At 42.3% G+C, this 26,102-nt stretch overlaps 1 protein-coding gene across 1 annotated transcript in view; it reads right to left on the bottom strand.

The window, feature by feature from the left end:
- Window positions 1–26,102, bottom strand: part of LOC137498878 (uncharacterized) — a 148,259-nt gene that overhangs the window by 66,041 nt on the left and 56,116 nt on the right. Inside the window, exon 4 of the mRNA XM_068226548.1 lies at window positions 12,028–12,110. Within this exon, the coding sequence (XP_068082649.1) occupies window positions 12,028–12,110 (83 nt within the window). The remainder of the gene's footprint in view (window positions 1–12,027; window positions 12,111–26,102) is intronic.

Here is a 26,102-nt window from a genome sequence, read left to right as displayed (position 1 = left end):
CTAGTGCACCGTACTACAGTGGTGTCTCAAGTGGAGCCACATGCTTCCCCTAGTGCACCGTCACTGTATTGTACTACAGTGGTGTCTCAAGTGGAGACACATGCTTCCCCTAGTGCACTGTACTACAGTGGTGTCTCAAGTGGAACCACATGCTTCCCCTAGTGCATTGTACTACAGTGGTGTCTCAAGTGGAGACACATGCTTCCCCTAGTGCACCGTCACTGTATTGTACTACAGTGGTGTCTCAAGTGGAGCCACATGCTTCCCCTAGTGCACCGTCAATGTATTGTACTACAGTGGTGTCTCAAGTGGAGACACACGCTTCCCCTAGTGCACCGTCACTGCATTGTACTACAGTGGTGTCTCAAGTGGAGACACATGCTTCCCCTAATGCACTGTCCTGCAGTGGTGTCTCAGGTGGAGGCACATACTTCCCCTAGTGAACTGTCACTGTATTGTACTACAGTGGTGTCTCAAGTGGAGACACATGCTTCCCCTATTGCACCGTACTACAGTGGTGTCTCAAGTGGAGACACGTGCTTCCCCTAGTGCATTGTACTAAAGCGGTGTCTCAAGTGGAGACACATGCTTCCCCTAGTGCATTGTACTACAGCGGTGTCTCAAGTGGAGACACATGCTTCCCCTAGTGCATTGTACTACAGTGGTGTATCAAGTGGAGACACATGCTTCCCCTAGTGCACTGTACTACAGTGGTGTCTCAAGTGGAGGCACATGCTTCCCCTAGTGCATTGTACTACAGTGGTGTCTCAAGTGGAGCCACATGCTTCCCCTAGTGCATAGTACTACAGTGGTGTCTGAAGTGGAGGCACATGCTTCCCCTAGTGCATAGTACTACAGTGGTGTCTCAAGTGGAGGCACATGCTTCCACTAGTGCACTGTACTACAGTGGTGTCTCAAGTGGAGGCACATGCTTCCCCTAGTGCATTGTACTACAGTGGTGTCTCAAGTGGAGGCACATGATTCCCCTAGTGCACCGTACTACAGTGGTGTCTCAGGTGGAGACACATGCTTCCCCTAGTGCACCGTACTACAGTGGTGTCTCAAGTGGAGGCACATGCTTCCCCAAGTGCACCGTACTACACTGGTGTCTCAAGTGGAGACACATGCTTCCTCTAGTGCATTGTACTACAGTGGTGTCTCAAGTGGAGACACATGCTTCCCCTAGTGCATTGTACTACAGTGGTGTCTCAAGTGGAGGCACATGCGTCCCCTAGTGCACCGTCACTGTATTGTACTACAGTTGTGTCTCAAGTGGAGGCACATGCTTCCCCTAGTGCATTGTACTACAGTGATGTCTCAAGTGGAACCACATGCTTCCCCTAGTGCACCGTACTACAGTGGTGTCTCAAGTGGGGGCACATGCTTCCCCTAGTGTATTGTACTACAGTGGTGTCTCAAGTGGAGGCACATGCTTCCCCTAGTGTATTGTACTACAGTGGTGTCTCAAATGGAGACACATGCTTCCCCTAATGCACCATCACTGTATTGTACTACAGTGGTGTCTGAAGTGGAGGCACATGCTTCCCCTAGTGCACCGTCACTGTATTGTACTACAGTGGTGTCTCAAGTGGCGGCACATGCTTCCCCTAGTGCATTGTACTACAGTGGTGTCTCAAGTGGAGGCACATGCTTCCCCTAGTGCACCGTACTACAGTGGTGTCTCAAGTGGAGACACGTGCTTCCCCTGGTGCACCGTCACTGTATTGTACTACAGTGGTGTCTCAAGTGGAGGCACATGCTTCCCCTAGTGCATTGTACTACAGTGGTGTCTCAAGTGAAGATACATGCTTCCCCTAGTGCACCATCACTGTATTGTACTACACTGGTGTCTCAAGTGGAGGCACATGCTTCCCCTAGTGCATTGTACTACAGTGGTGTCTCAAGTGGAGCCACATGCTTCCCCTAGTGCACCATCACTGTATTGTACTACACTGGTGTCTCAAGTGGAGGCACATGCTTCCCCTAGTGCACCGTACTACAGTGGTGTCTCAAGTGGAGCCACATGCTTCCCCTAGTGCACCGTCACTGTATTGTACTACAGTGGTGTCTCAAGTGGAGGCACATGCTTCCCCTAGTGCACCATCACTGTATTGTATTACAGTGGTGTCTCAAGTGGAGGCACATTCTTCCCCTAGTGCACTGTACTACAGTGGTGTCTCAAGTGGAGACACATGCTTCCCCTAGTGCACCGTCACTGTATTGTACTACAGTGGTGTCTCAAGTGGAGGCACATGCTTCCCCTAGTGCATTGTACTACAGTGGTGTCTCAAGTGGAGGCACATGCTTCCCCTAGTGCACCATCACTGTATTGTACTACACTGGTGTCTCAAGTGGAGGCACATGCTTCCCCTAGTGCATTGTACCACAGTGTTGTCTCAAGTGGAGGCACATGCTTCCCCTAGTGCAGCGTACTACAGTGCTGTCTCAAGTGGAGACACATGCTTCCCCCAATGCACCATCACTGTATTGTACTACAGTGGTGTCTCAAGTGGAGCCACATGCTTCCCCTAGTGCATTGTACTACAGTGGTGTCTCAAGTGGAGACACATGCTTCCCCTAATGCACCATCACTGTATTGTACTACAGTGGTGTCTCAAGAGGAGCCACATGCTTCCCCTAGTGCATTGTACTACAGTGGTGTCTCAAGTGGAGGCACATGCTTCCCCTAGTGCACTGTACTACAGTGGTGTCTCAAGTGGAGGCACACGCTTCCCCTAGTGCACCATCACTGTATTGTACTACAGTGGTGTCTCAAGTGGAGCCACATGCTTCCCCTAGTGCACTGTACTACAGTGGTGTCTCAAGTGGAGGCACATGCTTCCCCTAGTGCACCGTCACTGCATTGTACTACAGTGGTGTCTCGATTGGAGACACATGCTTCCCCTAGTGCATTGTACTACAGTGGTGTCTCAAGTGGAGACACATGCTTCCTCTAATGCACTATCACTGTATTGTACTACAGTGGTGTCTCAAGTGGAGGCACATGCTTCCCCTAGTGCATAGTCCTACAGTGGTGTCTCAAGTGGAGACACATGCTTCCCCTAGTGCACCATCACTGTATTGTGCTACAGTGGTGTGTCAAGTGGAGGCACATGCTTCCCCTAGTGCATTGTACTACAGTGGTGTCTCAAGTGGAGATACATGTACCCCCTAGTGCATTGTACTACAGTGGTGTCTCAAGTGGAGACACATGCTTCCCCTGGTGCACTGTACTACAGTGGTGTCTCAAGTGGAGACACATGCTTCCCCTAGTGCACCATCACTGTATTGTACTACAGTGGTGTCTCAAGTGGAGGCACATGCTTCCCCTAGTGCATTGTACTACAGTGGTGTCTCAAGTGGAGACACATGCATCCCCTAGTGCACCATCACTGTATTGTACTACAGTGGTGTCTCAAGTGGAGACACATGCTTCCCCTAGTGCACCATCACTGCATTGTACTACAGTGGTGTCTCAAGTGGAGACACATGCTTCCCCTAATGCACCATCACTGTATTGTACTACGGTGGTGTCTCAAGTGGAGGCACATGCTTCCCCTAGTGCATAGTCCTACAGTGGTGTCTCAAGTGGAGACACATGCTTCCCCTAGTGCACCATCACTGTATTGTACTACAGTGGTGTCTCAAGTGGAGGCACATGCTTCCCCTAGTGCATTGTACTACAGTGGTGTCTCAAGTGGAGGCACGTCCTTCCCCTAGTGCACCATCACTGTATTGTACTACAGTGGTGTCTCAAGTGGAGGCACATGCTTCCCCTAGTGCATTGTACTACAGTGGTGTCTCATGTGGAGCCACATGCTTCCCCTAGTGCACCGTACTACAGTGGTGTCTCAGGTGGAGGCACATGCTTCCCCTAGTGCACTGTACTACTGTGGTCTCTGAAGTGGAGGCACATGCTTCCCCTAGTGCACCGTCACTGTATTGTACTACAGTGGTGTCTCAAGTGGAGGCACATGCTTCCCCTAGTGCACCGTCACTGTATTGTACTACAGTGGTGTCTCAAGTGGAGGCACATGCTTCCCCTTGTGCATTGTACTACAGTGGTGTCTCAAGTGGAGGCACATGCTTTCCCTAGTGCATTGTACTACAGTGGTGTCTCAAGTGGAGGCACGTCCTTCCCCTAGAGCACCATCACTGTATTGTACTACAGTGGTGTCTCAAGTGGAGCCACATGCTTCCCCTAGTGCACCATACTACAGTGGTGTCTCAAGTGGAGGCACAATCTTCCCCTAGTGCACCATCACTGTATTGTACTACAGCGGTGTCTCAAGTGGAGGCACATGCTTCCCCTAGTGCACCGTCACTGTATTGTACTACAGTGGTGTCTCAAGTGGAGGCACATGCTTCCCCTAGTGCATTGTACTACAGTGGTGTCTGAAGTGGAGACACATGCTTCCCCTAGTGCATTGTACTACAGTGGTGTCTCAAGTGGAGGCACATGCTTCCCCTAGTGCACCGTACTACAGTGGTGTCTCAAGTGGAGACACGTGCTTCCCCTGGTGCACCGTACTACAGTGGTGTCTCAAGTGTAGACACATGCTTCCCCTAATGCACCATCACTCTATTGTACTACTGTGGAGTCTCAAGTGGAGACACATGCTTCCCCTAGTGCAATGTACTACAGTGGAGTCTCAAGTGGAGGCACATGCTTCCCCTAGTGCATTGTACTACAGTGGTGTCTCAAGTGGAGGCACATGCTTCCCCTAGTGCATTGTACTACAGTGGTGTCTCAAGTGGAGGCACATGCTTCCCCTAGTGCACCATCACTGTATTGTACTACACTGGTGTCTCAAGTGGAGGCACATGCTTCCCCTAGTGCATTGTACTACAGTGGTGTCTCAAGTGGAGGCACATGCTTCCCCTAGTGCACCATCACTGTATTTTATTACAGTGGTGTCTCAAGTGGAGGCACATTCTTCCCCTAGTGCACTGTACTTCAGTGGTGTCTCAATTGGAGAAATATGCTTCCCCTAGTGCACCGTCACTGTATTGTACTACAGTGGTGTCTCAAGTGGAGCCACATGCTTCCCCTAGTGCACCTTTACTGTATTGTACTACAGTGGTGTCTCAAGTGGAGGCACATGCTTCCCCTAGTGCATTGTACTACAGTGGTGTCTCAAGTGGAGGCACATGCTTCCCCTAGTGCACCATCACTGTATTGTACTACACTGGTGTCTCAAGTGGAGGCACATGCTTCCCCTAGTACATTGTACTACAGTGGTTTCTCAAGTGGAGACACATGCTTCCCCTAGTGCACCATCACTGTATTTTCCTACAGTGGTGTCTCAACAGAGTACTAGTGCAAACGTCTTGGAAAGGTGCAGCATTCCAACTGATGAGACCACTACTGCAGTGGGGTGAAGCGCTGGTAATTTCATGATTGAAAAATCCTAAAGACTTAAGAGCTTGAATGTTATCATTATAATATATTTACAGAAGTCTCAACGCAGAGAGTGTGAAGCAGTGTAAACAGAAAACTGATGTTACATAATTTGAAAGGGGTAAAGCTTGTCATTACGCAGGATAGTGACCACATTATCATAAAGGATGGGATTTTTAAGCGGTTAAATGGGAGATCACATTCATTCTCCATATAAGAACACACTGACAGGGAGCAGCATATGATGGAATTGGGAGACCTTTACATTGTGTTGCTGGTAAATGAAAAATGCAAGAAAAATCTCTCCTCAATTGTTCCGGACAGCCTTTATTGTAACGTGCAGACTACTTTTGAAACCTACTACAACAAGGAAGGCTGTACAGAACAATAGAAGATAGTCTTCCTGCATTTTTCACAAAACAGGACGACAATGTAATGGTCTCCCCATCCATCATGTGCTGTTCCCTATCCAAGTGTTCTTATAGGGACCATCAGTGGGGTTTTCAGTAAATCTCCAGGCAGCAATCCCAAAGTACATCTACTGTAGCTAAGGAGACTTGAAGTGAGTGAAGTTCATTGAGTGGAATTTACTGGGTAATCCAAGCACTACATTTCCTATTGACAGAGGTGAGGAGACGAGGTAGTCAGCTGGTATGAGAATAGCATGGCTCGTTCTTGGAAAACGTCAATGCATAGCAATTTCTATTGTTGTGGTTGCAACTTCACATAAATTGGGATATTTGAACTGGTAGAACTGTACAGTCTACAATATAAGTGTGGAAGTCATTGAGAAATTGATTGATTAGTTGACTGACTGTTTCAATGAATGATTGATTGATTGGACAAAATCATTTAGATAACAAGCCCTAATGTGGAGGTACGTTTCACTGTCCAACATAAATGTCCCATGGTCCTACCCTTATTTGAATGCAGGGTTCAATGGAGAGTGAATACGAACAAGACACACTCTATTGTGCGAAGGGTTATGGGATGAAATGAAAGAAAATAAAGCTCCTCACTGAGCTGAGTATTCATGGATTGATCAGATGGTTAGACATTGGCCTTCCAAGACAGCCTCCCAATTTGAGATCTCGGTTGGTGAATGTGAACTTTGTGCTGGACAAAGCAGAGACAGGAGAGAGTTCTCTCTAGAATCTCTGGTTTCCCCTGCCAACTTAATTCCAGTAAAATCAATTATTAATAATCATGCCAAAAGTGTAAAATACCTTATCATTCACTGATTAATGCCATTTAACCTTCAGCTGCTGTAACTACGGAAATGATCAGGGTTGTTTAAATCTGGTTGCTGGTTTAGTGGATTCTAGCTGAAACTTGTAAAGGGGGTTCTGGGTTTTTAATTAGAAAAGCAAAAACTTCAACCAACAACCTGACTGCCAGCCAGAGTAGCTCAGTTTGTTAATCGTCATTCTGAGCCAAGTTTGTGGGTTGATGGATTTTAAGGTTTACAGTTCCATGTTCCATGTTGTTGGATGCCCAGCAAGTCGAAGAACTTCTCCAGGACAAAATACCGACACCGAGCATCTGTTAGCAACAAGGACGTAAAACGAATAGCGTACATATGAAATGTGCACATTCATTATCACGTGAGCTCAAACTTCCAGAAACGTCGCGATGTAGGTCTAGTTCGGCCATGAAAGGTTATGTGTAAGAGATTCAATACCATTGCAAAGTGCCCATATCCACTAATATGACAAGGAAATGACATCACATTAGCGCACATGCCCAGGGGTGTGAATGTTTCTGTTGTTGAAAAATGCTGAGAAATTACACAGCAGAGAGGAAGGATATTGATCAGTCTTTTTCTCATGCTTGAGTAACTCTCATTTTATACTTAGAGTTCTTGCTTGCCCCGTGTCAGTCATTTTAGCTCAGAATGGTCCGGAACTCTTAGAGCTATCATAAGAGTGCCGTTAGTAGTGAAAATAAGACTGAGCTAAGCTCCAGACCAATCGAAGCGCACTAACAAAACTTCAGGTAAAGTGACTGTGTGGAGGGGTAAATAGAGATGGCATTAATGGTGGGAAAATATCGAGGTCACCATGTTGAATTTTTGAGGGGTGCCAACATATCTTTTAAACACTAAACATTTTTTGAAATTCAAACTTAGACATTTTGATACCTAATACCTGCAAAGGTTGAATTTTGACTTAAAGCACACCGTTCTAGGCAGCTAGAGCAGATTGAAATAACTGGACACCACTGATAAAGTGAAACCATATATTATTTAGAAGTTGGCAGGCCTACTGCAATCAAAGATCAAATTTCTGGAGGAACATATTGAAGATTTGAAACATATTCAATATGGACATTGAGCAACTGGAGTATTGTTGGCAATGCACGGTGGGGACACAAGTGAGCAGCTGAAGACAAAAGTGAGCAAGTGAGGACACTAGTAGCAGTGAAGAAGACACAAGTAGCAGTGGTGAGGATACTAGTGAGCAGTGGTGAGGACACTAGTGAGTAGTGGTGAGGACACTAGTGAGCAGTGGTGAGGACACAAGTGAGCAGTGGTGAGGACACTAGTGAGCAGTGGTGAGGATACTAGTGAGTAGTGGTGAGGACACTAGTGAGCAAGTGAGGACACAAGTGAGTAGTGGTGAGGACACTAGTGAGTAGTGGTGAGGACACTAGTGAGCAGTGGTGAGGACACTAGTGAGTAGTGGTGAGGACACTAGTGAGTAGTGGTGAGGACACTAGTGAGTAGTGGTGAGGACACTAGTGAGTAGTGGTGAGGACACTAGTGAGTAGTGGTGAGGACACTAGTGAGTAGTGGTGAGGACACTAGTGAGTAGTGGTGAGGACACTAGTGAGTAGTGGTGAGGACACTAGTGAGTAGTGGTGAGGACACTAGTGAGTAGTGGTGAGGACACTAGTGAGTAGTGGTGAGGACACTAGTGAGCAGTGGTGAGGACACAAGTGAGCAGTGGTGAGGATACTAGTGAGTAGTGGTGAGGACACTAGTGAGCAAGTGAGGACACAAGTGAGTAGTGGTGAGGACACTAGTGAGTAGTGGTGAGGACACTAGTGAGTAGTGGTGAGGACACTAGTGAGCAGTGGTGAGGACACTAGTGAGCAGTGGTGAGGACACTAGTGAGCAGTGGTGAGGACACTAGTGAGTAGTGGTGAGGACACTAGTGAGTAGTGGTGAGGACACTAGTGAGCAGTGGTGAGGACACTAGTGAGTAGTGGTGAGGACACTAGTGAGTAGTGGTGAGGACACTAGTGAGTAGTGGTGAGGACACTAGTGAGTAGTGGTGAGGACACTAGTGAGTAGTGGTGAGGACACTAGTGAGTAGTGGTGAGGACACTAGTGAGCAGTGGTGAGGACACTAGTGAGTAGTGGTGAGGACACTAGTGAGTAGTGGTGAGGACACTAGTGAGTAGTGGTGAGGACACTAGTGAGTAGTGGTGAGGACACTAGTGAGTAGTGGTGAGGACACTAGTGAGTAGTGGTGAGGACACTAGTGAGCAGTGGTGAGGACACTAGTGAGTAGTGGTGAGGACACTAGTGAGCAGTGGTGGGGACACAAGTGAGCAGTGGTGAGGATACTAGTGAGCAGTGGTGAGGACACTAGTGAGCAGTGGTGAGGACACTAGTGAGTAGTGGTGAGGACACTAGTGAGTAGTGGTGAGGACACTAGTGAGTAGTGGTGAGGACACATGTCAGCAGTGGTGAGGACACATGTCAGCAGTGGTGAGGACACATGTCAGCAGTGGTGAGGACACTAGTGAGTAGTGGTGAGGACACTAGTGAGCAGTGGTGGGGACACTAGTGAGTAGTGGTGAGGACACTAGTGAGTAGTGGTGAGGACACTAGTGAGTAGTGGTGAGGACACATGTCAGCAGTGGTGAGGACACATGTCAGCAGTGGTGAGGACACATGTCAGCAGTGGTGAGGACACATGTCAGCAGTGGTGAGGACACTAGTGAGCAGTGGTGAGGACACTAGTGAACAGTGGTGAGGACACTAGTGAGCAGTGGTGAGGACACTAGTGAGCAGTGGTGAGGACACTAGTGAGTAGTGGTGAGGACACTAGTGAGCAGTGGTGAGGACACTAGTGAGCAGTGGTGAGGACACTAGTGAGCAGTGGTGAGGACACTAGTGAGCAGTGGTGAGGACACTAGTGAGCAGTGGTGAGGATACTAGTGAGCAGTGGTGAGGACACTAGTGAGCAGTGGTGAGGACACTAGTGAGCAGTGGTGAGGACACTAGTGAGCAGTGGTGAGGACACTAGTGAGCAGTGGTGAGGACACATGTGAGCAAGTGAGGACACAAGGGAGCAGTGGTGAGGACACAAGGGAGCAGTGGTGAGGACACAAGGGAGCACACTAGAGGACACAAGTGAGGAAGCAAGGTCATAAGTGAGAAAATGGGGACACAAGTGAGAATGTGGAGAGCACACAACTGAGCAAGTGAGAACACAAGTCATGACACAACTGAGCAAGTGAGATAATGGGGACACAAGTGAGAAGTGGTGAGGACAACTAAGTGGTCAGTGGTGAGGACACTAGTGAGTAGTGGTGAGGACACAAGTGAGCAGTAGTGAGGACATAACTGAACAAGTGAGGACATACGTGAGCAGTGGTGTGGGCACTAGTGAGCAGTAGGCGAGGACACAACTGGGCAGTGGTGAGGATACAAGTGGGCAGTTCTGGTCTGAGGAACAATTTGTTCCCTCAATGGAAAAGGTTCAATACAGAAAATGGAATGTCCCCTCGAGCTTTTATTCTAACAGACAATGCTCAATCTCATCCTTCAGCGCTATCTACATAATGGAGGCAAAGGAGAAAACAATCTTCCTGCCACCAAATATGACCTCAATCAGGCAAAATTTCTATCAAGTTGTGTCACAAAACATAAAATGAAATTACTGGCAAATGCTCCTACAAACTCTAGTCGAAGGAGAGGAAAGTCTCAGAAGTGATAATCTGCACCTTCTTGTGATGAGTTATCTGTAGAATCTCCTTTTACTGCAAAAAAAAGAGGATTGGAAATATATAACTTTTCATTTAGACCATTAGTGGCGTGCTAAAATATCCATACGGTTACAGAACTGTTCACGTGCTTCCAAAACTCTAATCATTTACATTACTGAAGTTTCCTTTCAAAAGTGGACATCTGCTATGTTGTAGCACTAAGAGGTTGATATACGGATTCAACACTTATCATGGGGACACAAGTGAGAAGTGGTGAGGCCACAAGTGGGCAGATGTGAATAGTACACCCTCGAACAGTTTTCCAACTCTCTTGTAAAATTAGTAAACTGTTAGCTGATTAGTTTTGAATTTGGGCTACTCGGTTCAATCTTACAAAAAATTAAAAGACAACCATAAACAATGTTGTCACTGCTTAGCTGAGAGCTGGGAGAATTGTAATATATGATTACTAAAAAAGTAATGGGAGAAACTGTGAGGAAGTCCTGTGTTTGAAGAAACTCAATCTATTCAAACATTAACAATGATGATATCCTGTACAAGAAATCCCAGGATTTGTAGATACAAATAAAAATTGCTGTCAAGATTAGATACCAGTTAAGAACAGGTTATGAAAACCTCAGCGACAAGGATATTGTCTCCGTAGTCCAGGATCAACCTGATGGCAACAATGAAGTTAAAAGATATCATGTCACATTCAGATGTTGCAAATGTAGAACAACACTCTGCTATCTGCTGACTGACTTGATAATTACACAATGTTAATGTAATATAACAGCATCTAATGGCCTTAATTCCTTATGCCAAGTAAAATTTTTCAAGTTAAGTGAAAGTTCCTTTCTTAATATATAGGGGAACGTTTCATAATTAAGAGGATTTTCTTTAAAGTGCATTATAAAACTACAATTACATAAAGTGAATCATTTTAAGTACAGTGCTCTGATAAAATACTTCCTCTATATTACAAGAGTAATTTCAATACTGTTTTCTCTTCATCACAGAGACAGTTCAGTTGGATTTGTGTTGTTTGGATTACCAGGACTCTAATGTACTTCATTTTAACAAGTACCCTAAAAAGATATGCATTACGATGTACGTGAATGGATGTTTTAGAACACTGGTTCAAATCACGGCTTATGCTTCCTGTTAATGACATCACAATGCAGTGAAACTTCCTGTATTGATCAGCAAGGCTATGTTTTATTGATTTATGTGCTTAGTTAAGATAGTTTGAAATATTTATACAATTTTCAAAATATTCCATATAAGTTATATAGAGATTCATTTTCAATATATTCTAAATTCAAACATTTTTACTGTTGCATACAAATATCATAAACAAACTAACTTTGGAACATATTTCCACAGAGCTCTCTAATACAATTGTACCCGAAAAGGGAATTGAGCTTTTCTGAAGTTTCTGAACATTTCACTTGATGTGACCTTGTATTGCAGAGATCAAACAATCATCCTGAGCCTGGCAGTGTGCAGGCTGCCTGTTCCGTTACTTTAGGCCTATTTAAGCTCTGTTCTACGTCTACTGCTGAGTACAGCATGAAGTGTTATTCCACCCTATAAAAGTCGCAGCTGCACCTGAAGAGGTGATCTCGGGAACCAGTTGCTGATGCTAGTGATCACATTCGATATTCTGTAGGATTAGGGCTACTTACTTGCTTTCTTCTTTTAAACATGGGACCAGTTGGGCAACTGTCTGTTCTTCTATGTTTATTTCATCCTTAACATCTGCAACAGGCTATAAATAATGAAATTAAGGAGGTAACAAGAATAAACGATATAAATAAACAAGAAACAGATGTTAAAGTAAATTTTATAATCCCACAATGGAAATATCACCACCTTCCAACGTGTAAAAATATAAGAATGAAACAGAACAAACTGGTGTCCAAATCTAAATATATAGAGAGATGGGAACAAGAAAAAGAGCGCATAATTGGACAAACATAATGATATGAGAGCACCAGAAGAAAGAGGAACTTGAAAGAACAAGAATAAAACTATAATTTCTCTTTGTGTTCATCTCTTTTCTTACACTTTCCTGTCATTGTGTTTATGTGTTCTATCTTTATATAATTGATGACTTGACCAGTCACATGTTTGTTCTTTCCATCACTCGAGATCCCAAAGAGGATTCTGATACACCAGTTCTCATCCCAATGAAGCTCTCCTCATCTTACCATATCTAATTTCAGCCCGCAAATGGTCAGCCACTCAACTGTACTTTGAATCTATGGACTCTGAAAGCTTGACGAATATTGAATTATGAAATTCACAACATTTATAATCAAGTCCTAAAAGACTCTGTTCAGGTATTGTAGCTTTAAAATACTATCAAATGGCTTGGTAAATAAAGTTTAGAAAGCAGCAGAAATTTTGCTCTGTGATTTTTGCTATTTGCTTGACGTCGCACCGACACAGATAGGTCTTATGGCAACGATGAGATAGGAAAGGCCTAGGAGTGGGGGGGGAGTGGCCGTGGCCTTAATTAAGGTAAAGCCCCAGCATTTGCCTGGTGAAAAAATGCAAAACCATGCAAAACCATCTTCAGAGCTGCCAACAGTAGGGTTCGAACCCACTATCTCCCAGATGCAAGCTCACAGCTATACGACCCTAATCACAAGGCCAACTCACCCGGTGTCTGTGATTTTAGGCAAAGGAAAAGCGATATGAAAATGTGGCAAATGTTGGGTTGGAAAGACATGGGGGTAAGGACCATGTTATCCTCACAACAGCATATGAACACAGTAAACAGGTTTTCTCCTGATATATCCATGGTAGCAACAAAACCAGCTACCACAAGCAATTAGCAGGGGGCCCTAGAAACATACTAGTGGAACTACTTGCAGAAAACATGAACACTGCGTAAGAAAATGGGCATATTACTGATTTTCGAAGGCGCTCCAAATTGAATATCTAAAAATGAGAGGTGAATTTTTGAAATCTGTTTAGCGGTTTGCAATAGTCCATCCTATAAATAGATTAACTGAAATGTGTTTACCAGTGACGGTCTCACCCCTGCAAACACTGGTTTGGTTTCTAATTTTAAAATATCAAAATTTTCCTACAAAAAGTTAATATTTTAGGCCCACCCTTCAGACACATCTATCTTAACAATGGATAACAAAATATAGGCCTCCCTCTACAAGCAGCCATCATTGCACAATATCAAAACACATTCTAGGATATCCTCTATGAGCATTAAACTCAGGCTACATGACTAATTGACAGGGAGACAGCATTTCAGGTCTAAATAGCCATGAATAACAGCTGAGAGCAATTGTATATTTTGAAGCTAACATTTAACAAAAATATAAGAAAATACTAATGGCTTGTGTAACAAATGCCACAGTAAGAAATTAAGGTTCCAATGTACCTGACTAAAACTTCCCTTGGAATTCTCGGCGCTCAATTCCTCTGAGGTGAATCTTCAGGATCAGCTGCATTTACGGATATGACCCTAGCAGATGTAGCAGTATACTAATATTTATGTTAGTTAATATACAGGAATGGCAACCCCATTACTTAACAACAGCAAAGCTTTAAGCAAGCATCAATCTGTATTAATTTCACGCTAACACAGATGTTTGAGAGGCAATTATGCTGATATATTCATAAACAGATCAGGAAGGAGGTAAGGGAAATCATGGAAGCTAGGATCAAGGATGATGTCTTCAATGTGTGTAAAAAGAGCAAGGACATCACAGATGGATGAAAACAGAAATATGTCCAAAAACATTTTAAGAACAACCAAAGCCCCCAGACAACAAGAAATAGAGGCAGCTGAAGGACCAGTAGAGGAAGTGAATCAAGTAATGAAGATGACAAAGAAAGCCAACCATCTAGACAAATTCCAGCAGAAATGATGGTATTTATGGATGAAAATAGAAACAGAGATATTACAGTGCTGAATAGTAACATCCACAATAAAAGTGTAATACCTGAAGACTGGCTGGTGTGTACCTTCATGACACCCCCCAAAATACCGGAGTCAAGAAATGTGAAGACTCTCGGATAATCAGCCCCTTTGTCAGCCCCCCACCGAATTGGTTACTGCAATCATAACTTTACAAAACAGCAGAGATAACATGCAGAAACACGACAATAAAGAGATCTTGATGATGCAAGGTGATAAATTATAAGTCAGCAGAGTCTAGTACGAGAGGATCAATATGGTGGAATAGTATTCAGGTGCGATAAATCGTCGATTGTATCAAACAAGAAAAGGTTCAAGGTTGGACTCCTGTCCTGTGTAATATACACACACAAAAAAAAAAACCTTAGTACTTGCAAAGGAAAGAAAGAGATAAGGATTAAACATGAGTTTATTAAAAATCAAAGGTTGTATTGAAAGATAAATAAATGAATAAATTCATAACAAGGTAAAAAATGCACAGATCATAAATTTTTTTGAGAGTACTAAAAAATGATTGCATGTGAAGGTTGTCAATATTTTGCCTCCCTAGTAACCTTCTTGGAATAATACAATTTTCGTACTTCAGTACAAGGAATGGGCTAAGGTCTTCACTAATTCTTTCATCAGGAGAAAACGCTCGGCATAATATCCCATTTACCTCGGAGATGATATATTTTGATATTGCTCCAAAAATAATACGTAATGCACCAGAGAGAAGGTGAAGACCCCAGAGAAAGAAAGAACCTACTCAAAAATGACTTAAGACAAAGAAGAAAATAAAGCAGGGCAAATCTGCATCACATGTGGACGGGTATCAAATTAAAGGAAAAAGTCGTGCAGAAAAATAAAATGGCTATCTTTAAAAGAGCGCAAAAGTAACGTATAAGTTTACCACTAGGTCGCACAAAGGCAAGACACAAATGGGATATAAGGGTGGGTCAGTAAAATAAAAACTACAGGTGAAATAAATCTTTCTCCTTCACTGTTTACCAAAATACGATCTACTCAACCACACGACAGATGTACAAAGTCGTGTATCTCACAGATTCAAAGTGCGGCATTCACATAACTGTAATGACCAATGCTGTTTTCATTCAGGAAAAACCACAAATATGAAATGTGTTACACGTACGAAGTATCGTAAGTTATGAATTTCATTATGGTCTGTACTGACACTTGATCACTATCAAAGTAATACCATTTACATTAATATAGTGTCTTACATAATTGGCACCAGTTTCACTACGAATAATACCGTAGATTGTCCCAAATTACCAGACTGGATATATACAAAAACCACGACCTAAATAACCACCACAATGCCTCAAGAAAACAGCTTTGATGATAAATGACACATCAGCATTTATAAAGCAGATTTAGAGACCTTAATATGGGCAGCAGGTAGCAGGTAGGGACCCTCTTTGGAGGCAGCCCTACCCAGGGAGTGGCGCCCCTGTCTATGTGAGTCCCAGAGCACACTGACCCGGCGTGTAACATCTGGTATGGGTCCCAGCTCAGGGTTACGAGTGAAGACCTCAACGGCATCTACGGCGGAGAAGGTGGACTTCGGTATAGCGGAGATGGCGGAAGGGGCATACCCGTAGCGTCTGTACTCCAGAGGAGCGGCTACGAAAGGCGTCTGTCTCCATGTTAGGGACGCCCTAATTTGCAACCTGGCAGTAGGTATAAAATGCCTTTGGGTGTGGCTAGCCCATCGTAACAATAGCCTATATGGACAAAGCAGATATGGTGCCTCGGAAAAGGTTGGGGCGTCCCCTGCTAAAAGCGACGCGCAGCTCTTCAGGTGCTGGGGGAACTGTGAAAAATGGGCAACCAGCACCAAACTACATCAAAATTGCAACAGTTAATGTACTGACACTGACGGGAAAGACAGAAGAACTGGTTGACTTCATGATAGAAAAAGATATAGCCATACTTGGACTGTGCGAGACCAAGAAGAGGGGTACAGGGGAGATCCCTCTGAGAGAAGGATACAGGCTATATTACAGCGGAGGACCTGAAGCAAAAAATGGAGTGGCCATCATACTTAGAAGAGAAATCCAAGAATATCTGGAATATACAAAGTACGTCAGCGATAGGATGATGATGATGATGAGACTCCAGTTTGAAAATGGCATGAAAGATCTATTTCAGTTGTATGCCCCACAAGTGGGTTGTATAGATGAACATCTAGAGGACTTTTTAGAGGAAGTGGAGAGACAGATAGAAGATAAGGAAGTGCTATTGATGGGAGATCTAAATGCACAAGTTGGAATGGAAAGACAAGGAAAGGAAGATGTTGTAGTGCCCTTTGGATATGGAAATGTAAATCCAGAAGGTGAGTTGTTGGTGGATTTTTGCATGAGGAATCAAATGATTGTTGGAAACACCTGGTTTAGGAAGAAGAACAGTCAGAAGATTACAAGGTATGGCTGGGGAGACAGACGGAAAAAGACCATGATTGATTATATAATCATAGAGAAAGAACACTGGAAGAACCTTGTAGATGTAACAGCCATGCCTGAAGAAGCCTTTGGTGGAGATCATAGAGTTGTGATAGGAAAATTGAAAGTTGGAAAGATTGAAAAACCCCAATTAAGAAGAGAGAAAAGAATTAAAGTATGGAAGTTGAAGGAGAAAAGCATACAAGAAGAATTTCAAAGGGAAATTATACCCTTGGAACCCAGGACAGAGGTGGGGAATGTTGAAGAGGAATGGAAAAGATTTAAGGAAGCACTGGTTGGATATGCAGAAAAGGTGTGTGGTAGAACATCAGGAAATGTGAAAGACAAAGAAACACACTGGTGGAATGATAGGGTAAAGATTAAAGTGAAGGAAAAGAAAATGGCATGGAAAGCATAGAAAACATCTAAGACTGAAGAAAGTAGAAGAAAATATGTGGAGGCAAAGAATTTGGCCAAGAAAGTAGTGGAGGAAGAAAAGAGGAAAAGCTGGGCCTTATTCACGCAGACATTGAGAGATGATACGCAGGGCAGCAAGAAATTACTGTATGGTATCTTAAGAAACAAAAAGAGAGATCAAGTAAACACCAGATTTGTGAAGGATGAAGGTGGCATAATTTTAACAAAGCCAGAAGAAATAAGAAATAGATGGAGAGAATATTTTCAGAAGCTGCTGAACATAAGAACGGATGACAGTCATTCAATGAACGACCAGGAAAGGCAATTAGTTGACGAAGAAATGGATAAAGAAATTACATTGAATGAAATTGAAATGGCAGTAAGAAAGATGAAGAATGGAAAAACTGCTGGAATAGATGAAATTTCAGTGGAGATGATAAAGGCAGCTGGAGCTGTAGGCCTGAAGTGGACATATCGGGTTCTCAGGAATGTCTGGGAGAATAAGGAGGTCCCTGAGGATTGGCAAAAAGGAATAATCAACCCAATTTTCAAGAAAGGTGATAAGAAAGTTTTGAAGAACTACAGGGAAATTAGTCTAATATCCCATGTTGCTAAGATGATGGAAAGGATACTGGAAAGTAGAATAAGGTTGAGGGTTGAGAAGCAGATACAGGAAAATCAGTTTGGTTTCAGAAGTGGAAGGTCAACAATAGAGCCCATTTTCATTATGAGACAACTAATGGAAAAGCATTGGGAGTATGGGAATGATATGGTGATGACATTCATTGATATTGAAAAGGCATATGACAGTGTCCCTAGGACGAAAGTTTGGGACAGTCTGGTGCAAAAAGGAATTGGACAGGGTTAATAAAAATGATCATGGCATTGTATAAGGAATGTTGTAGTTGCGTGCAAACACAAGTTGGCAGGAAAAGTTGGTTCAAAATAACTAGTGGGCTGAGACAGGGAAGTGTTCTATCACCAATCCTGTTTACAATAGTAATGGATGACATCATGAGAACGGCAAAAGCAGCATATGGAGGAAGAGAAATTAACATGATGTTATTTGCAGATGATATTGTGATTTGGGGAGAAGATGACAGGAAGGTTCAAGAACAGTTGAATGTGGTGAATGGGAAGATTGAAGAATGTGGATTGAAAATAAGTGTAGAAAAGAGTAAAACTCTTGTTATGACTAGAGGGGAGAAAGAAGGGAAAGGTCAGATTAGACTTGCAGACAAGCCCCTGGAAGTAGTGGAAACGTTTAAATACCTGGGGAGTGAATTAATGGAGAATGCTCGACTGGATGCTGAGATTAGTAAAAGGATTCAAGCTGGAAGTTGTTTCTATCATAGTGTAAGAAATATGTTATGGGACAAAGATGTGCCAATGGAAGCAAAGGATACTATGATAGAATAGAGAAGAGCCGACTAAGATGGTTTGGGCACATAAAGCGAATGAGCGACAAAAGAATGCCAAAAAAGGTGATGGAAATGCAAATCCAAGGAAGGAGAGGCCGTGGACGACCACGATTGAGATGGAAGGATACAATCCAATGCAGCATTATAGAGAGAAACCTGGACTGGGACACAGTGTTGGAGGAGGAGTGGTGGAAAGACCGAAGAAAGTGGAGAGGAACCATATTTGCCCCTACCCGGCTACAGCTGGATAAAGGGAAATGATGATGATGAATATGGGCCAAGCATAAGACAGTGATGAAACCCCCCAACAAGATAGACAAAATACCAGGCAGGTATAAACTGACACTTACTGATTTAACTTGCTCCTTTGCTATGGAATTCTACATTGTATACAGAATTCTAAGTTAGGTAGTGTACATATTATGAGTAGTATAGTATGGCGGACAGTGCATAGTCGGTCAAGGCAAGGCTCCTGATTAACGTTAAGTTTGAAGGTGTACTTTCGCAGTGTAAACGATTTGTGACGCTAATACTTGTTCCTACCATTGTTGTGCGTATACAGAAGTGTTAGTGACGTGATACGTGTGATCAACGTCTACCAGCAGACAAAAATATCATGCCGCGTAAAGTAAAGCAAGTGTCGATGGAGAACTTGGTGAAGCAAGCCGTCCAGGACGCGCTGTGTAGCAAGGACATCTTGAGCACGCTTGCCAACCTAATACAGGAGCAAGTGACAAAGGTAGTGGTAGAACAATTGCAGGAGTCTATAGACTTCAATACTAAGGTAATTGAAGACTTGCGGAGTGCTCTCGAAGATAGGGACAAAATTATAAAGAGACTAGAGTCCCAGTTACAGGAGAAGACCGACGATCTGGAACAGTACACGAGGCGCTAGTGCTTGCGAGTGTTCGGTGTAGCAGAGTCCGCAAATGAGAACACGGACAACATAATTTTAAATATCGCTGAGGAAATTGGGGTCGATCTCAGTCTAGAAGACATTGATAGGTCACACAGGGTAGGCAAAAGAGAAGGCGGTCATCCGAGACCAATAATAGTGAAGTTTGTGTCCTATCGGAAAAGGAATGCAATGTTCACAAATAAGAAAAAACTGAAGGGCACAAACAAAACTATCCGAGAAGATCTCACTCCCCTGAGACTACAGCTTCTCCAGGAGGCAATTTCAAAGTACGGCGTAAAAAATACGTGGTCGAAGGACGGGACAGTGATAGTGAAACGAGGTGACAGGAAAATTCGGGTCATAAATCGTCAAGAACTAAACAACATTAGTAAATCATGAGCCTAAGCTAAAACTAGGCGATAACTGTAATTGAATAGGAAAATACCTAGATTTGTAAATATATGTTAAATTTAATTGATAACTTAGATTAGGCTTAACTAAATTCCAGGAAACTAGTTCAGTTAGCATTTAGAAACTGTCAAGTTGGCTTTGCTTAGGTTAAAGGAAACAAATGTCTCTAATTACAGCCTGCAAACCTCCCCTCCCCAAACGCATACCGGTCAAACTACAACCACCCCTTCCCAAACCACTGCTGGCTGCCCCAGCAACATTCCTCCTGTACCTCCAAGCTCTCTGCAGGTGGGCCACGTGAACACACAGAGCCTTCTTTCCCATTTCACTGAATTCTCAGACATATTCTCTAACAACAACTTCCATGCCATATTAATATCAGAGTCGTGGTTGAAACCAAGTATCCCGTCTTCACTAGTAAATATGGAGGGTTACGCGCTGATAAGAAACGATAGAGTAGGAAAAGGTGGGGGAGGCGTAGGGATATATCTGCGCAAAGATATGAAATTCAAAGAATTACTCAAAACACCAAGTGAATTTCACAACGGGCCGGAGTTCCTATTTATTGAATTACAAATTCGCAGTGTTAAGTGTTTACTGGGTGTTGTGTATCGTGTACCGAAGACAAGATATATCGAAGACCTGGAGGAAGCACTACAGGACCTATTACCCAGGTATGAGCATACTATTTTAATGGGCGACTTTAATTCTGACATGATAAAATGTGACTCTGCTGAATCTAGACAACTCAAAAGCATGCTTACCTCACTCAATATGACGATCCTTCCCCTAAATCCTACACACCACACAGCTACTTCCCATACACTACTGGATTTAATTATTACAAACAATACTGATAGAATACAGACTTACGGACAACAGCCAGCTCCCGGACTTTCCCAACATGACTTTATTTACGCAACTTACTCACTGAAATGTCCCAAATATGAGCCTAAATTAATTTCCTATCGAGACTTCAAAAGCCTAAACGAAGAGGCGTTCATTGAGGACGCACTCAAAACACCGTGGCACAACATACAACTCGTCCAAGACATTAACGATAAAATAACCTTGTTTAACAAACTACTTTTAGGACTGTATGACAAACACGCCCCCATACGGACTGCACGAGTGAAACGAAAACCATCACCTTGGCTGACGCAAGACATAAGGTTAAAAATGGAGGAAAGAAATGCAGCTTACAAATATTATAGTAAAAATCCAACCGCAGAAAATTTTGAAAAGTACAAAAAATTGCGTAACACAACAACTCAGACCATCAGGAATGCTAAGATACGCCACACACATGAAATCCTAAAAAATAACAGTTCTGGCAATGTTTGGAAAATTCTTCGGAACATTGGTTTGACAAAAAATAAAACCGACGAAAACAACACTGACTTGCCATTAGACGAATTAAATCAATTTTTCTGCTCACAAAATTCACATACAGACGAACGAACTAAAAGGGAAACAATCGACAGACTACATACGAAAGCAAAACACGATGGAGAAGAATTTTATTTTTCACATGTAACTCTTAATGACGCCAGAGACGCAATTCATGAAATAAAGTCAGAGGCTACAGGATGTGACGGAATAAATTTGACATTAATTAAAAGACTCACTGAAATTGTTCTCCCAACAATTACACACATAATAAATACCTCACTCATGACAGGAATCTTTCCCAGTATATGGAAAAGTGCCATAATACGACCGATAAGAAAAATCGATAATCCAACAAAACCCGAAGACTTTCGACCAATTTGCATACTTCCTTGTCTTAGTAAAATATTAGAAAAGGTCGTTCACAAGCAGATAACAAATTACATTAACAAACACAATTTACTCGACAAATACCAGTCAGGATTTAGACCTAACCACAGCACAACCACAGCACTACTAAAAGTTACAAATGACATTCAAGCAGGCATGGACAACGGACAAATGACTATCCTTGTACTTTTAGACCTAAGTAAAGCATTTGACTGTGTAGACAGAGAAATATTATTAGCTAAGCTACAAGCACAAAAATTTTCTTCAAGCGCACTGACGTGGCTGCACTCTTATTTAATTGGGCGGCAGCAGTGCGTTTCAGCAGGTACGAAAGTGTCACACTGGCAACAAACTGAAGTTGGCGTAGTTCATGGGAAGTGTTCTAGCACCACTGCTATTTTCACTGTACTTAAATGACCTACCAGAACATATAAAAACGTGTAAATACCATTTCTTCGCAGACGATATTCAACTTTATATACAAACAAACCCGAAAGACATCCAACTAGACATTGACAAACTAAACGATGACCTGGAAAATATAAAAGACTGGACTAAAAATAATTCTCTTAAAGTCAATCCATTCAAATCGCAAGCAATCATAATTGGATCCAAAAGTAATCATACCAAACTGAAAAGTGTTAAAATTCCCCCAATCCTATTCCACGCAACACCAATACAAATAAACGAAACAGTAAAAAACCTTGGCCTCATTTTTGACAAGTACTTAAACTGGACGGAGCACACGACGAAAATATGCCAACGAGTATTCTTTTCTTTGCACTCTCTTAAACGTTTACGGGATCTCCTCCCTCTAAATACGAGAAAGTTACTTATTCAAAGCTTAATTCTACCCATCTTCGATTATGGTGACGTAATATACAACAACCTAAACACCACACTTAACACTAAACTTCAGCTGGCTTATAATACATGCATCCGTTTTGTATTAAATATGCCCAGGTATTGCCATATATCACCTTGTCTTGAACAGCTGTCGTGGTTATATTTGGCGGAGAGAAGAAACCTTCACTCTGTTTCGCTTGTTCACAACATTCTCCGTACAGACACACCAAGTTATCTGAGAATGGATCTTAAATACTTGTCATCTCCCAACAGCATACCTACAAGGTCAGAAACCTCTTCCCTGCTGAGCTTCCCAATTTACCGCACGACCGGGTACGGCAACTCATTCATACCTGCAACCATACGCTCTTGGAATTCCCTTCCGGCTGTAATTAGAGACATACATAGTAGAAATGTATTTAAAAAAACGTGTTATAAATGGTACATAGACTTAAGAAATTAGTATTTAATGTTTTTTTTTTAAAGTAACTCTCAGAAATTTTCCTTTTGTTTATAACTATTATTTAAGTTTAATTTTATAATTAATTATATGTAACTAGAAATCCTAATACTCTGTAGTTTGTACAATGTAGTACATATGAGATGGTTTGGCATAACAGCAGGCTTCATAGCCTGAGCCACGCTACAAGTCAATAAATAAAAAATAAAATAAATAAATAAAAATGCGTAGCTCTTAACGTTACCCCAAAAGCAAGACAGGGAAGTCGCCATATATCTTTTCTCATATCAAGACTGAGTTAGAAAATTTTCATTGCCTACCAACGATCACAATCAAGTTGAGGACATTTTTATTATAATGGCAGACACTCACTCTCCACCTACATTTTACATCCTATGAAAGACTGTCTTTGTGGTTTTTCCAACTGAAATCAACATAGGTCATAACAATGATGTCAGAATAAATATAGCAATCAAGAGCAATGTCATCATATGGAATATAATTTATGAATTTCATTATGGTCTGTATTGACAATTGATCACTATCAAAGTGTAGAGAAAGGTCCACTTATTCAATATCATCAGCTTAATCTAGTGTCCTACACAACTGGTACTAGTTTCAACCCTGCATACAATGGGCTATCTTCAGCCATGATCTAATTGGAAACACATGTTTACATACAATCTGGTATGTCCTAATTTAAAATATCAACCTAAAACATTGAAGTTGGGCTACAAATTTAAAACAGAAACTATAATGACACATTAAAAGTGTTGTGCTTCATGTTGAAGTATGTCAATATACTTAGAGTTAACCAAGTGTTCTTGAGTCGATCTGGGAGTTGGTATTCCTTGTCCGTATTTATTTATATATTAATTAGCATATGATGAATACAATATTATATATACAATATGTACATCTGCTATCTCAAGTTCATAACTAAAGCTCCATATTCAAAGTTGAGAGTCAGAAAAAAGCTTCACATGAGACACAGAGCCTCTACAAGCATGCAAAGGACACTCCAATGCAATGTGATCCCCTGTCTGCTACTCTTTTCTGCAGTCACACTGCGGTGATGTCTACCATTTCCATTTGAAGAGAGTGGCTCCACATCTACCTTGGCCGATCGTAATTTGGTTTAGTGTCCTCCACTGCCACGTGGGAAGGGAAAATCCATCCGGACACTTGCAGGGGTTTTCAATGATGTGATTATGGGGTAACAAGGATTGCTGTTGCCACTGTTCTTTCTAGGCATCAGATATATTAAAGGATGTGTCCCGTGGATTCATTGCAGTATGCCAAGAAGGGTGTCTGGATTTCAGTCGTTTAGCTGGTGAAGCTGCTATATGAGAATGAATAGGGAAGTGAGGACTGTTTTGCATTTTCTTCCATAAGTTAAGCAGTGACTGTGATCTTCTTAGGCATGGAGGTGGTATGTGTCTTAGGATGGGAAGCCAGTGTGTGTTAGTTGGTCGGATGCATCCTGTAATGATATGTATTGCTTGGTTCAGCTGAGTGTCTACTAGTAAAGCAGGTTGAGCAGCCATATTCAGCAACAGAATAAGAAGGTGCAAGAGCAGTGGATCTCAGGATTTGAGCATTAGCATCCCAGGATGTACACGCCAGCTTTTGAAGGATGTTATTCCTAGCCTTGATCTTGGCTGACACATTACAGAGGTGATTCTTATCCATATAGCTCAACCATTTGATTTATAAATTATGTCTTGTAGATTAGTAATATAAGTAATGGTTTACATGTAGCTTGAAGGGACATTCACAATTTGAATAAATTTTCCTTTTCATCAGATGTAATTATCTGTTTAATTCAGTTTGAAGTGAATGCCTGAAAAATAAAACATTTGAAGCAAATTATTCAGAAAAGAAGGGAAGCTAAAAGATCGAGATTAAACACATAGCTATATGAGACTCACCCCTATGTTCCTCATAAATTGTATGCACTTGGCATGGACACCAACACCAAGCTGACTGTTAAGAGGCAGCTAGAGTGTAGTTTTTGATGGTAGGGGTACAAGGAGGGATGCTCGAGATGGGGCGGGTGGGGGCAGGTAGGTAGGGATAAACTGATTGGTGGACTCGAAATACCTTTTCTATGTTTACACTTTGTGTATTGAAACAGGAACCGCCTGTGATCGAACTGATGACCAAGCAGTCTGTTTAATCCTTTGAAATTGTGCACATTGCGGCCTATGATGCAATGCTTCCAGTGAGCGAAATCGTGGCAGCCTGCTAAGACACAACTATGACGTTACAAAATGTGTGGCACACACTTCAGAGAGAACCATGTGGAAGCCTTCTTATATCTCCACTTCCAAATGAGATATCGACTAACGGAAAACGGGACCATGTAGCTTACAATAACAGACAGCTAATGTCTAAATTTCATGTTAATCACCATTTACTTAAGGAGATATTGCAACATCAAGATATCAAGTAATTTCAATGACGTGTATGCTCAGGGTTCTCCAAGGAGAGGACAGTACAGCACAGTACAGCATAGTAGAAACTTGCTGCCCGATGTTGTGCCGGCAGTAAAGTTCAACATTGTGTGCAAGTGTTGAGTCCGAAATTCAAACAAGGTACCCACGAGGTACAGCCGAAAACTCCCCGCTATCATTTCATAAAGTGTGCATACTGCTCATTCGAATTAGTGCCTCAAACAGGAATCAAACAGCTGAAATATTATGATGAACCACGGTGTTACATACCAGCAGTGTCGGAAAATGTATGAACCAAAGGATTGGCATGCTCTATTTCCCACCAATATTTAGGCAGGCTGCTATATGTGGTATGCAGCAGTAATCCCATCTATCGGAGATAAGTGCCAGCATAAGAGACAAAGAATATCACAACAATGATCAATGTAATGTAATTGTTAATCAATTTTTTTAACTTTCAATATTGTAGTCCATCACATTTAGTTTTCTTCCGACTCTGAAATACCACTCTTAACATAGTATGGTAAAACTGAAGAAATCATAAATGATCAGAAAATATATTCTCTACAACTTTTGTTATGTAGTACTTTTTGATAGGACCAATGACAGATGTACTTTGAAATTAAATTTTAGGTGCCGTCCCCTAAACTATAATTTCATCCATGGTGAATAAAATTATTTA

Source organism: Anabrus simplex, chromosome 3 (assembly GCF_040414725.1).
Source record: "Anabrus simplex isolate iqAnaSimp1 chromosome 3, ASM4041472v1, whole genome shotgun sequence".
NCBI classification, from domain to species: Eukaryota; Metazoa; Arthropoda; class Insecta; order Orthoptera; family Tettigoniidae; genus Anabrus; species Anabrus simplex.
Note: the sequence above shows the minus strand (reverse complement) of the source record. Positions and strands in the feature narration are given on the sequence as shown.